This window comes from Mchenga conophoros, linkage group LG3 (genome assembly GCF_057382185.1).
Source record: "Mchenga conophoros isolate Kocher_MC1m ecotype Shallow Benthic linkage group LG3, M_conophoros_male_GT1.1, whole genome shotgun sequence".
Taxonomy (NCBI): Eukaryota; Metazoa; Chordata; class Actinopteri; order Cichliformes; family Cichlidae; genus Mchenga; species Mchenga conophoros.
Window position 1 is genome coordinate 71,120,733 of NC_140528.1, and position 14,423 is coordinate 71,135,155.

Sequence of the window (14,423 nt, forward strand, 5' to 3'; positions counted from 1 at the left end):
TTTCCTTCAATTCAATTCAATACAATTTTATTTAACTGTACAGTATCAATTCACAACAACAGCCGTCTCAAGGCGCTTTAGCCCAGCAATTACATTCTCCTCAATGAGCAAGCAGTTGGCGACAGTGGGAAAGAAAAACCCTCCTTTAACAGGAAGAAACCTCAAGCAGAACTAGACATCCATCTGCTGCGGCCAGTAAAGTGAGACAGGACAAAATAAATAAATATAAATACCTAATGATCCAGGTGGACAGGGCATCTTGGCTAACGTTCCCTGCTTCGTCCTCGGCCAGGACACGTCCATCATCACCAGTGGACTGCAGTACTCCACCCTAAGATTTGGTAGCTTAGCGGTGGCCGGGGCCGCGTTGACATCTTCTTGCTCCAAATCTTCCAAGACCGTCTGGTACGGTTCCACCACTGCCGATGTGGTTCGTGGCGACTGGACCACCAAAGGCGTCGTGGCGGGCACCTTGGTGGTGGTGGTCCTGGATGTCGTGGTTGTCGTGGTAACAGGAGGTCTGGTGGAGGTCCTCGTTGTTGTGGTCGTGGTATCCATGTACACCATTATCGAGGAGGACGTTTCTAGGAAACGACAAAGAGAAAGGGGACGACAAAGTGAGCCGATGAATTCAAATGTAAAAAAAAAATTTAAGAAACTTGAAAGCAAATAATTTTGCTTTTAATTTAATTTTTAATAATTTTTTTTACTCCGTCTGTGTCGCTGAGAGAAAATTTATTTTGGTGCAGGTAGAAAAAAAAACCAAGCCTGAGTGTATGCATGTGGGTTTATTCTTTCCTCCTTCTCCATGTGTCAGTTGAAAGAAAACAGTTCAAAGAGGATCAACTGGAACTGGCAGGTGTGACTTACACGGGTGTGCGTTTGGTCTAGTTCTAGACCCCCGTCGGCTAAGCTTACACACACTACACAAACTTCCAGCTGTGTAGTCTAAATGCGGCTGTTGACGAGGGCATATCTCTGCGAGTCAATACCCGGGTTTTGTAGCTCCGTGCTATTTCGAGGTCAGCTGGGACAAACTGAAATACCTGTTTCCTGCATGCGAGTCTTCCCTGCGGTTACACTCCAGGAGGTTTTTGCTAATGACGCTGTTTGCCTGAGCTGCTGGGGGACAAAGGCTATCATAACACCGGCGTGCACCGAGATGTGCTCGCACACCGGCTCGGTAATCCTCTTCCTCCTACTCAAAAGCACATACCGCTCTTTGACTCCCTGTCATCAATCACGCCATCTTCTCATCCATCCTGTCCCTTTTAGAAGCTTTCCCTTGGGCCCCTGATTGGAAAATAGAGGTCCCAAATTAATTTAGCTACAGGCTTTTTATGAATGCGTGGACTCGATTAAGCCAGAGAAGGTCAGAGGACACATGGGGAGGCCATGCTTCATAATGCATTTTCCAAAGCTTGGCTTTAGTCTACAAAAATATGCCCAATGGAATATTTTTACTCCATTTTAATAATATGTATAATCTGTATTATTCTTTATACAGTGCTATTTTTGCTACCCTGACATTTCTGTATGTCGTGATCTTATTACTGAAAGCGATTCGAAAGAAGAAAGCTTGCTGTAGACTCTTTAAACAAATGAGAGTGCTCTCCCTCTCTCTCTCACACACACCCACACAATTTGGACCTCAGCAAAAAGAAAAAAAATGCAATTTGTGACATTTGTCGTTTCCGACTCATGCAAAGATACAATCAAGATGACAGAAGTGACAAATGGTACTAATCTCTGTATGAAAGGAGAGCAAAACAAAATGTAATGAGGGTTGATTTTAGGTTGGCACACGTAATGGACGTCACGCGTCCCAGAGAGCTCAGATAACAGACACCCCCTCACTCCCTCCCATCCTCCTCGAAACGCAATTCCCTCTGATTCAATTTACAATCGGACAATTTCTCTGTATGGTAAATTTGGTAGGAGCAAAATAAGACAGCATAAATTAGCGCCGCTGTTGGGGACGCAGAAGCCCCCGGAGGCTGTAATGACATCCGACTTCTATCAGCAGTCAATGCATTTAACGCTTAACAGCGTTCGACGACAGCCACGGTTGATTAAATAGTTTGCCGCCGCGGCGAGAGTTCCAGACTGATTGAGTATTTGTCTTCTCCCGCTAACAAAAGAGTTTGTTGTGTTTTCAAGATCTGCAGGTACCTTGGACACTCCTGTGGAGGCACTCCATCAGTAAAGCGGAACTATAACAAGAACCTCATTGAGCTGCAATGTGAACTAAAGGCACGCAGAGCCTATTTACTCCCGACTACCCGATAATGCAGCTTTTACAACTTCCAAATTTCTATCGCAGGCAGGAAAAAACAAAAACAACACAAATTAGCGCACGTAGCAGACAACAGTGGTAAGTGGGAAACACAAACATTTCAAACAGCAGGCTGTCACAGAAGTGGATATGGGTGCAAGCGCTTAAAATAAGCCCAGCACACACGCCAGCCCTCGTCAGCATCATAAACTGACACTGCCACCCATCAACAGGGCTTTAAAGAAACCACACGAATGCTCAAATACTTATTTAGCATTTCCACCAGCCGACCAAGACATCCCCATTTACATCCTACATCCCCTATTAACCGGCGTCATCAATCTGCTCCGCAGCAGCCTTCAGCTGCGATCATCGTGGAAATGGGACGAAGAAATATCTTCAAGGGCACCACCAGTCTATTTATTTCATTATTTATGAGATAACTCATTTACGCGTATTCATATCTGTATTTGAGAAGAAATGACCTCGTATACGATACGCCAAACCCTGGAAAAGGGGAAGCACAATCAATCTCAGGATAACTGAAATCAGCTGGAGGTGCTAAAACTGCGTGTTGTAAAAGAAAAACCATTAGAGCACCTGATGGGAATCTGATCATGGATATTCACAGCTCATATGGGGGTCAGCAAAGGTCACAGTGCGCCGGCGAAGATAAGCCGGTGGCTAAACAGGTGTGCTGAGGGGCCTGTTAGGATAAGGGGATGATTGTACTGGTCAGGAATGCTGATACTGAAGTGATTGTGACCGTGAGGGATTTTGCTGAGGGCGTGTTTTTTGCTTAGACACCTATAAATGCAGACTAATGTAAGCACACTACTGTAAACGGATAATGAGGTAATTCTTTGCTGAGTAAATATACAGAGGAGTACATTCTTCCTCGTATGACTCATGCTAGAGTTAAAAAAAAAATGAATGTAATCAGCAATAAATTGATCCATTATTTGTTTTAGTGCACTCAAGAGGGCTAAAGCTCCTGTTGGTAATAGACTGTATATAAAAGACACACATAGCTAATGCTTTAAAGCATTAGATGCTAGCGCCGAAACCCTGAAAAGCCTGTACAGTTCTCACATGAAAACAAAGTGGTATTAAGTATGTGATGGCAGGATTTAATTATGCTGTTCCATTCATCTAATTTTTCTGCTTATCTCATTCAGGGTCGCAGGTGTGCTGGAGGCTATCCAATGTTATGTTGGGCTCATGTTGCGTGGTAAGAACCAGACTGAATAGGCAATTGGGAAAAGAAATAGGAATATTCTGTACCACCTCCAAAAACGTGCATGCATACTAGACCCTGAACGATATAGGATTTTTCAGACGATACAGATATTTGGTGATATCGGATGATATTTTCATTATATATTATATTATATATTTCATTTTGCTCGTTTGTGTTGTTGTGTTTGCACATCTCTGTTGCTTGTGGGGCTCGCACACAAGAATTTCACTCGCATGTGCTGTGCCAGTGTGCCTGCACATGTGATGTGACAATAAAAGTGATTTGATTTGATTTGATTTGATTTATAATTTTTATTTCAGCCACACCAAATACAGATTTACCAAACAGTTGCTAGATGTGGTTATTTATTTACTGGTTACGTTCTCCCCAACTACTTAGATTAGCGGTCCCCCGGGCTGTTTGGTACCGGGCCGCGAAAGTTGATGCTCGGGTGTGAAATTTATGGTTTTCATGTTTTTTATTGGTTTTTATATCTTTATTTTTTTAATTGTTTTTATCGTTAATTCAGTTTCCCTGGGTCTTTTCCCATGTGTTATGCATAAATCTTCTTTTTTCTGGTACCGGTACTGGTTTTATTTTGTTATATTTATCCGCGACACCTTAAAGGCCGGTCCATGAAAATATTGTCGGACATAAACCGTTAAGTGGCGCAAAAAATGTTGGGGACTGCTGACTTAGATAATCAAGGTGTTGTGTTTGTCGCACTCCAAATACAAGTTGCCAACAGCAAAGTTGCAGTGCTGGCCTTTACAAATGCCTGAATAGCTAATGTTTGATCAGATTTAATAACATCAATCTGCCGATAAATCAGCTGGCCTCTAATGCATACATAGATTTGTAAGTAAAACACTACAGGAGTGTTAGCACTGATAGCAAAAGAGGTTCAAAGCTCATCAATAAATAACGACAACTAATTTAAAAGACTGCACGACTGTGAGATTCGGTCAGATTTCCCCTGTAAACTATTCTCTTTATACACAGCGTAAAAGGAGGTGATGTACTGACTTTCTTTCCAAGGTAAAGATTACCCCCCAAAATACAACCTCTCTATATTTTATGTTAGTAGCTTTTTGGTGTTACTTCTTATAGATGGTTCTGGCACACTCATCTCCCAGACTAATGTTATTCATTTCGGAGGACAGCTTGTTTTGAAAATGAGATTGTAGCTATTTGTCTGCCGTAAGTTGAATCTGTGAAAATCTTTCCGAGTAAGTAGCCGATGGGGTGAAATTCACGCTTTAAGCATAAAGGATGTTGTGCTGCACGACTCTGCTTAGACGCTAAACCCGCGTACACAAATGAAAATGGAGAAATGACAAATTTTATGTCGTGTGCAATAGCCTTCTGAATATTTTGTCAACAAACACTGCCAAAAAACTGAAAAACGCCAACTGCTTCTCGAAGTCAGAGGCCATAAGATCTCTTTAGTTTACTATTTCTTTTAGAATAGTGATGATAAAACTCATCGTGCCACCTCCCTGAATGCTGCCGGTGATACGACAGAGAAATATGACTGGAGGATATAACCATCACGGCATGAGGTTAATTTAAAGTCACTGGGAACCTCGTCTGGAATGTAATTCCATTCTTCCATTTGATCCCGTTGAGTCCACCGTCAAATTATTTTTCAGAATGTCCTGTCTACATACTGCATGTTAAATATGCCTGCACACACACACACACACACACACACACACACACACACACACACACACACACATATGAAAGAGAAGAAAGTGTCCTTGAGCAAACTTAAATATCTTTTCCATGCGATGAGCACAGGAGAAAAAAAGAGAAAAGCCAGCAGCAGCAGACAGCAGCCACAGTCTGCAGGCACTATCGCCTTGGAGACAACACAAGGACATTTTGTTTTGCTTTCGCCAGCTTCCCCATTCGATTCAAAGTGACAACGAGAGAGCGAGAGGGGGGGAAAACGATGCGAGCAGGTCTTTGGTATGCCCCGAGGAACTACTCTGTGACCTTACGGGACGATATGAAGGGCTTGTCACATTTTGGTTTGAGTCTCTTAATAAACTGGAGTAACTCTTTTATTACCCAGATATTTTATACAGCGATCTTTGTATGAAAAGATTCCACATTATAATGATGCGGAATACCGCAAAGATTCCTCGGGAATAAGGCCATAAGTATGTTCCAATGCCAGCAACCTCTCGATTCATGAAACAAAGCAGGCACTTCAGCGTCCTCTTCGACTTCAATAAAATGACATCAAACCTCAAAGTGATTCCTCTTCTGTATATTTAAGCTTCGATGCGTTCTCAAAGGCATTGCAAAGTTGATTAAAAAGAATAAGAGCTACGAGCTGCTCCTGCTTTCTAAGCTTGAGGGCTCCTGAACGTCCCGAATGTTCGTGCACCACCAGCCACCTTTTCATTCATAGGATAGTAGCGAACTTCTGTGGGCACTCTGACTTCTACTTTCACTGAAACGCAAGCTGCACTCATCATTTACACCTCGCTTCTGTTGCCCCCCGCCCCACGCCGAACGTGTGAAGCCTGTTTCCACCACACATAGAGCTTTGTGCTTCATTTCAAAGCATTCATTTCTAACTAATTAGCCTCTCTTTCTGTATCCCAGGGCTCGTGGCTCCCACAATTAGATAAGCCCGCTCTACTTTGCTCCAGGAAAAAAACCTGCTATGCTATTATGAAATGGATCCGGTTCATGTGACGTGCCTTTCCGCACCGTGAGCAGACTTGCGTCTCGGAGAAACTTCTGCAGACTCGAGATCAAAAGAGCTGGAAAGGGCTTTTGGGGGTAAAAATGAAACGAGCATCAGCCAGTAGAGTGACACTTCCAGCCTCGCGCTGAACCCAATTACCTCCTAATTTTAGCATTTGAACCCTTATGCGTTACATCTTCAGCCGGGCTGTAGTAAATTTTGGACAGTCTATGTGTGATGTCACCCATTAACTTTCTTCAAGTTTGTTTAAAGCGTGTGAAATGAGATTTCTGTGAGCTGCTATATTTTTAGACTGAATCGTACGTGAAGCCAGAATCCACGATCAAGGTTGTTAGCAGGCCATAATGATACTTCTGTCATTTGGATGTTTGATCTGAGAGCGCTGCTTTCACGTTGTAAATTCGTCTGCGTCTTACTTTTTTTTTATGACATCAGCACTGTTTTGTAGAAATAGGAGGTATAAAGTAAAAGTGAGAAGATCTTTTTGAGCAAATTACAGTGTGGCTGTGATGTCCACCCAAGTTGGACATTGTTGGGTACCATGTTGAAGGCAAAGCTTTTGGATTCTTCAAGGAAATGAGGTAGTGTACACGACATTTTTAATCAGTTCCAATTAATCTGTTGAACAAAACAAGAAAAAAATGTTAACATTCCCGTGTGATATACTTGCAATTTAAAAGTCTGATTATTTGTTTCTCCTGTTTGAAGCAATGCATAAGACTGCAGTCTTGTTTGGGCAGCATGCATCAAGACAAACCAGAACATGGTGGCTCTTAACAGTTCATTAGCTTAACAGAGTAGCTAATAGTAGCTAATTGTAATTTGTGGAAAAAAGCGAGTTTTCTTGTCGTTGGTTAGTTTTATTGCACAAAGTAATGAGAACTGAAATCTACTGAGAATAACAAATGTGAGCTTGAGCATAATTTGGGTGAAAACCCATTTGGTGATTAACTATAATTAAAGTCTGACTAACTGTGACCACAGACTTGTGGGTGGTCAGACAGAGGACCATGGATACCTCACTGTGGCATAAGTGCATTCGTCTTTGAGCAAGATAGGTTAAAAATTTGCTATGTAGCTCGCTTAAACTGCAGAGCTTGCTAGTTAGCCCCTTGATTACTTGCAGAAGATTTAATATGATATGATTTTTTTTTGTCTAGGAAGCTTTAAAAAGTGCTTAAATTTAATTTTCCTTCAAGGAGAGAGTCACACCTGTTGCTTCCCCCCGTTAGCAGGGCTTACGCAAAGCTAGCAAGCTTCATCGTACAGAGCAAGGTGTCAATATTTTCATCAACTCTAGACAAAAAAAAACAAACTTCTAATTTCAGACAAGTCCAACAAGTTTGAATCAGCTTTCTGCAGCTTCTCTGTAGAAATGGATATTGAACTAAATTGATAGTCATAAAAGTCAACATACATCAATGCTGCATGTCATGCTAGCAGGCTCAAAAGAAATAAACTTTATGACTCTTTAGCTTCACTTTAAGCACATTTAATTGATGTTTCTAAATGTAAGACAAAATGTTTAATGTAAAATGAAGAGATTACATCCCAATGTGGCTCTAACCTGATATGGCAAAGAGAACTGGCTTGTTCACTCATTCAGACAACAGCTAAGCGATCATAAATCAGAATCATAATGTAAAATTTTATCTTGGGACATTTTTTTTTCATCTATGCAGAGAAAAATAATAAAAGCAGTAGCATCTCTTTCATAACACAACATCAGTAGCCATTACTTTCACGGCTTTATTCACTCATTTCCCTAATGTTTATGTCATACAATCCCACTGAAATGCTACACGTCCTCATGAGTTGAGGGGAATGGGTTGAAAATAAAATGATGATAATTATGATGAAAGTCGTCCTGCCATTAAATGGAACCTTTTGAGACAAGCCTACAAATCCATCAGGGAGTGTAACTGGGGCTGTGGGTGCGGGGCTGCTGCTGCTGCTGCTGTGGGTGTTGGTGGGGAGGAGGTGCAGTAAATTATGCAGCCAGACATCCGGTAATGCTTCGATATCATCTGACATGATGAGAACCATAATGGATGGGAGCCATGCATTGTTTGGCAATTAATTTCTCATTCCCGAGCTCTCTTCCCAGGACTTGAGAGGGCATCGATGGAGGTCACACAGTGCTGGGAGAAGCGTATGCACCGGGCTGATATGTATGCACACATGGACACGGGCCCGGAGAGACACTCACTGTGTTTGAGGTAAATGACAGAAGAGATATGAGCTAAGTCTGCCTGCAAATGCGCTATCCTGAAGTACTGAAGGATGAATTAGCCACAGCTGTGCAGTAAACAAGCAGTGTTTTAGCCTAATGTGAACGTAGCTTTTGTGCATTTGCAAAACAGGATCTTCTGAATTTAATCTCTACATTTATATTTTCACATCTCGAAAAGGCGCTCAATTCGCCCTACCAGTGAAGCGTGGTAATAAGAAGTATGCAAATCTGTTCCAAGTCTACATGTCTACAGTATGAAAGACAAAGCTGTGATAGGGTTGCATTCAAACTCACAGTGTACAGAAACCCAATATTTAGCATCAAGCTACAAGGAAGAATGCTGGAATGAGTTTTTATCCTTAGAGCCAAACCTTGAGTCTCTAGTGGCTAGTGACACAGCCAAACATCGTCAAACATATCAGGGAAGGCAGAAAGAGGAAAAAGTAAGGTGCGAGGACACGCGCAGAGGGAATTGCGAAATCACTAAAGGAAAAGCACGCTCCTCCAAGGTCCCACCGTTTGCCAAAGAAAAAGAAAAAGAGCAAAGCTTCTCAAAATACCGTCAACCAACAGCAGAAAGGGCCAAATGGATACGGCCAATCTGACACTGGTGATAAAGAGAGTTAAAGATGCTTTAGAAGCCTCCAATCAGATTTACTCGGTTGATTGGCCAAAATAAATCACTTTGAGCTTGTGGGCCACCGAGCTTACCAAGCCTGTTAAATTTACTGTGGCAATTTTGGGGGGCTCTAGAGAAACCAGCTTCCACACACATACTCACATAAAATCACACATGAGGAGTTATAAAAGACGAGATGTGGTGGAAAAGATCCCGGAACTAAAACACCCAAATGCATACACTACAAACAATGCGAGAAATCACAAATATTTGTCTTGCAAAGAACTTTGACTGTGACTTTATGTTTTTTTTTCCCATTTCTGCAAACGTCAGGAGAGATGGATTGGTTGTTGGCCTTAATTGAGGGATTGCCTGCCACCTCTCTCACTACACAGGTGATCTGTGTATGATTTCTGGATCAAGGCAGAGCCGCCAAGGCCAGTGATGGATGACCAGTCAGGAGGAGAGACGCATATGATATATATTAGGGTATCACAGAGAGGGTATGAGCACATGGCACATTGTAAACTACCTGAAACATGGGCATACCTGCTCAAAGGTCTCCCCTAATTCAGTCTCAGAAAAATGGGCACAGCAATTATATTTGCTAATATATCACAATTTGTTTTTAGCCCTGCTGTGAAACATCCAAAAACATCTCTTAAACAACGACAACGAGCTCGCTCTCTCAGTGCAAAAAAAATCTAAAGCTGCATTACTAACAGAAGGCCATTGTGTTGCGGCATTAAAGGGTTTGCTAGAAGAATTTGTGCATAAGTTTGTGTATGTGCAACATCAGGGTTGGGTGCACAGATTTGCGTACACGTGTTAGAAAAATCATTTTCGACTATAATCCTAAACCTTGCACTTTCCCTCGAAGAAAATTGCCCTCTGCGAGAGGTGCACCGGGCATGTGATAAGTGCCTCGCCTGCAAATAAGCATGTAGCCTACATTCCTAAGCCCCAACATCAAAAAGGGCTTCATTCAGCAAGCAAAAGGCTGCATTTTTATGGAACGGTAGCATTTGGTTTGAATTGCTCAGCATTATATTCCTCAAAGCATTGTAAGGATAAAAAAAAAACTATGATGATATATGACAAATGCAGGGTATCTCTGAATCTATATAATAGCTTGTCAAAAAAAAAGCAGAAAAAAGTGATGACAGTTATTCTAAGCCAAGCACATGAGCAGTGGAACAGAAAGGACAACAGTTTGTTGCCTTTAAAAGCACACTGAGTCACACTCACATTATCTGCAGCGACTTTGCCAGCCTGCATTTACTGCTTAGACAGTCTTAATCAATTTAGCATGTGTCAGGCTCTTCCAAATAGAGCCAAGATGGCCCGAACGTCCAAAACATTGGCTGTTTCGGCATGAAGGTCGGGGTGTCACGTCTGCTGACTCTCTCCAGGCCAGCAGGGCTGGCGTTGTGCCTGGGCCAGATGGCAACATGTGGCAGAATTACAAGATTGTCAGACAATGAATGTATCCATGACACCAACTGTGCCACATCAAATGCACCAATCATGAGTCGATGAAAACAGTCACTCACGCAGCGACACACGCAGACATGAGAGGGTGTTTGACTAAAACGGCAAGATGAATCAAAGACCACAGAGGCACTGCTGATTTCTGTAAAGTGTCATAATCAGGCATAATTAAAGCCATTCACAACAAACACACCATTATAATTAGGGGTGGGGGAAAAAATCGATACCGTGTAGTATCGTGATATTTTGTTTGCTAATAATGTATCGATACAGGGACAGCAGAAATCGATATTTTGTTACAAAAAAGGTTTTTGTGCTCTGACTTCAGAGCATGTTGATCCTTTTTCTGAGCAAGAATCCTGACATTCCTTCACTGTCCAAATGTGTTTAACTTATTTTTGGCAGCAATAAACATGACAGTTTACTTATTTTAATTTAAGACGTTTTATTTTAATTATGTTTAAAACTTTTTTATTTAATGTAAAATTATTTTTTGTTTTAATTTACTTTCAAATTCTTCAGTTGCTGAATGGGCTGCATAGTTTTCATAAATTGCATAGTTCAGAATAGCTATAATTGTACCAGATGGTTGCATTCAATTAAGTTGGACTAGACTGTAATACAAACCGTTCAGTTTGTCAACAATAAAACTGACTTAAATGAGAGAAAGACTGAGTGTGAGACTTTGATATTAGATAAAATGAATATTGATAAAGTTTACCTTTCTGTACAGAATCTGAATATCGCAAAATATTAAAAAAAATTGCAATAATATCGTATCGTGCGTTAAGTATTGTGAAAATATCGTATCGTGGGATGTATGGTGATTCCCACCTCTAATTATAATGTTTAATCGATGATGTGAGGCTAAACATAGAAATCTCTCAGAGTCTTGGTGTTACGCCGGCATAAAAAGGCTGTGGAAGCAGCTTGGAATATTAACTTATGGATGGTATGTTACTGCTACAGACAGCAGCAGCAGGTGAGAGAGGCTGAGGCAAATTTTCTCATGTGGCTGCCCTTGCCTTTCCTGTCCTGTGGAGTTAATGCAGCGAGCACCTCATGCTCACTGTGGCAGACAGCACAGAGGTTAGTCTGGTAAAGTCGAGGCCTGGAGAAAGTCCTTTCCACAGCTAAGTTTGTCAGGAAAAAAGCTTTATAGTTTTGTAACTGATACCGTCATTGTGGAGATAACTTCATTGGAAGCGAGCTACGCAAAAATATTCATCGCTAAGATCAAGACACATACTGCAAAAGGAAATCACGTGCTTCCATGTTTAGGCTTACATAAGTGTATTTAAGAACATATAAAAAGAAAAAAAGGTTAAAAAAAATAGTATTGTGAACAGCTGTATATATTTCAAGATGATTGCCATCTTGGCAGCATAAGGGAAGATCAGACAATTTTGAGAGGGATCAACAATCAACAGACAATTTTGAGAGGGATATTTAGCTAGCTAGCTAGCTTCTCAATTAGCTAGCTAGCTAGTTTGCTAGCAGGGGCACTATTTTTAAAGCTTTTGAGGTTATATACATGTCTCATTGTTTTAAACTGTTGTAATGACTTAAGAATTTAGTATTACAATCAGAGGCAGGGTATCATTTGTCAAGAGGGGTCCTTTTATTGTTTGTTGTTTTTTCCCGGCACGGTAGTAAATCATGAACTAGAGGGATCTTATATATTCTGAAAGCTGTTAGAATATTTATTACATCAATGTAATGTTTATAGAATAATTATGAACTATTAATTATGACTAGAAGATTCCAAAACTTAATCATAACCACAGTTTACAAGAACATTTCAATGTGTTTTTTAAAATTAAATTAATATGCATAATAATCTCATATATTCCTCTTCACAGACAGGTGATCAAACTAAACATAAAAATACAAATAGCATAACATGCCAGATTTAAATTTCACCCCCACTTAACGTTGCTGCGAGAGTAAGAAAACAGTCTGCTTTGATAATGGATATTTTCTGATTTCCTGCGGAGCACTGTTTGCAGTGCGCTGCCTCTCTTTTACCCACAATTTGCAAAGTTACAGACGGTAAATGAAGCAACTTTATTACATTTACTGAGATCTGCTCAGAAATTTGTAGCTTGAGAGTCAATAAATATGTGAAAATGACTCAGCTCTGTAACCTGTTCTACAGCATCTTGGGTCGCATGTTTTAAATGACGCAGGGAATTGCGGTCAAGTTAGGGTTGATCTGTTCATTCAAGAATGTAAAGCCAACAAATTGTAAAGCCAACAAATGCACAATTCATTACACCGAATTCAGCTTTTGTGTGTCTTCTGATGCTCTGAATCTACTTTATTGTTATTTTATTTAATTAATGGCAGTCTTCTCTTTGAAACAGTGATCCTTAGTGACTTAATGAATAGTTAGAACAGAACTACACAGTGTCATTTCTGTTGTTTCTACTGCGTTGGATGAAAACCCGCAAAGTAAAAGTCCGTTTTTGACTTGACTGTTGTTTGCGCTACATGCAGTGCTAAAAATCAGGAGCGAGGTTAAATATATTTAACCCCAGTATACACTCCAGTATATAGTGAGAACACAGTAGCATCAAAATACAAACGATAATTAGTTATCGTGTTTGTTTATCTAAAGGAGGTCTTTTTTAAGTGAATAATATGCTAACATGTCGTTTAGCATGTTAGCATAATTACCTTTGCTGATTAGCGTAAAGTCCAGCTGAGATGGGTCGTACTAGTTGAAACTGTTAGTTAAAATATGTTTGATTTGGTATTTTCTAAGCAAGGTACAAACCTAAAAACTGGTATATTTCCAAATGAACCATTTCAGGATCTGTTTCAGGGTTATTCATTAGCACTTTGTTGGATGAGAACCAATGACAGTAAACATAAAGCAGTTGAGAGAAGGAGTAATTGTTTTCAGTTGTTACCCGTGGCAGTCCTTCAGTAAGAAAATTGTCCATGTGATGGGACATATTTGGTTTCATTGGAACATCAATTTTTTCAAGGATTTCTTTTTTTTTTTTTTCTTTTGGCTGCCTGGTCTTCAACTAACAGCGTTGATACTAATTTCATGCAGCTCCTCAACTTGCTGGGCGGCAATCTTCGTAGTCCTAAAACAATCCCGTGAAGTCTGTCCTCAGTGAAGGAGATGATTGAGCTGAATCGCAAAGTGATGGAGGAGGTGAAAAACACTACAAAAGGTGAATTTGAAGCGCTGGCTGATGGATAGTTGAGAGTCAGCTACTGTCAGATCAACATGCTCTAGAGAGGTTGCTTTGGCCTTTGTAATATTTTCCATTTACCACCATGTTTTTTTTTTTAAGTTCATGCTTGCATGCATGCTTACTAACCATTCATGTAGTGTTGTCCTCAAGCTTTATTTTCATTTATGCTTTAAAAATATTAACACAGCAAATTTATTTCAGCTGTCCTCACATAATCAGCATTGAATGCGATCATGAAAAGTGATAACAGAGCTTTTATATCTGCCTACTAAAAGCTACACTTTCTACTGCAAGTTAATGAAATTAATTATCAGACGAGCACACTTGTGCATGGATCATCTGTCTTTAAAAACATCCTGTCTGGATCAAAATACTGGTCGGCTTGTTGAGGAGGCTGCAAGTGGACAATTAAGTGAAGCTCACAGCCAGTGTGCACATCCAACCTAATTTGTAGATTTTTTAAATTGGACACATTTTTTAAGGTTGTAATGTGGTTTTGGCAATTCCAGTCATCATCCCCCTGCCCCAACCTACTCCCCCCGTAACATGTGCTGTACCCTGGGCATACGGCAATGGAGCCCCAGCTGTGGGTCTGGCCATGTATCTGCTGCTCTGTTGCCCATGTACC

General features: G+C 40.6%; 1 protein-coding gene across 12 annotated transcripts in view; it reads right to left on the reverse strand.

Moving 5' to 3' along the window:
* The window catches only part of LOC146580351 (adhesion G protein-coupled receptor L3), a 265,146-nt gene that overhangs the window by 91,360 nt on the left and 159,363 nt on the right, over positions 1-14,423 (reverse strand). For all 12 annotated transcript variants that reach the window (XM_085267042.1, XM_085267034.1, XM_085267033.1 and 9 more), the window contains one exon: positions 234-584. In XM_085267042.1, coding sequence (XP_085123168.1) covers positions 234-584 — 351 coding nt within the window. The remainder of the gene's footprint in view (positions 1-233; positions 585-14,423) is intronic.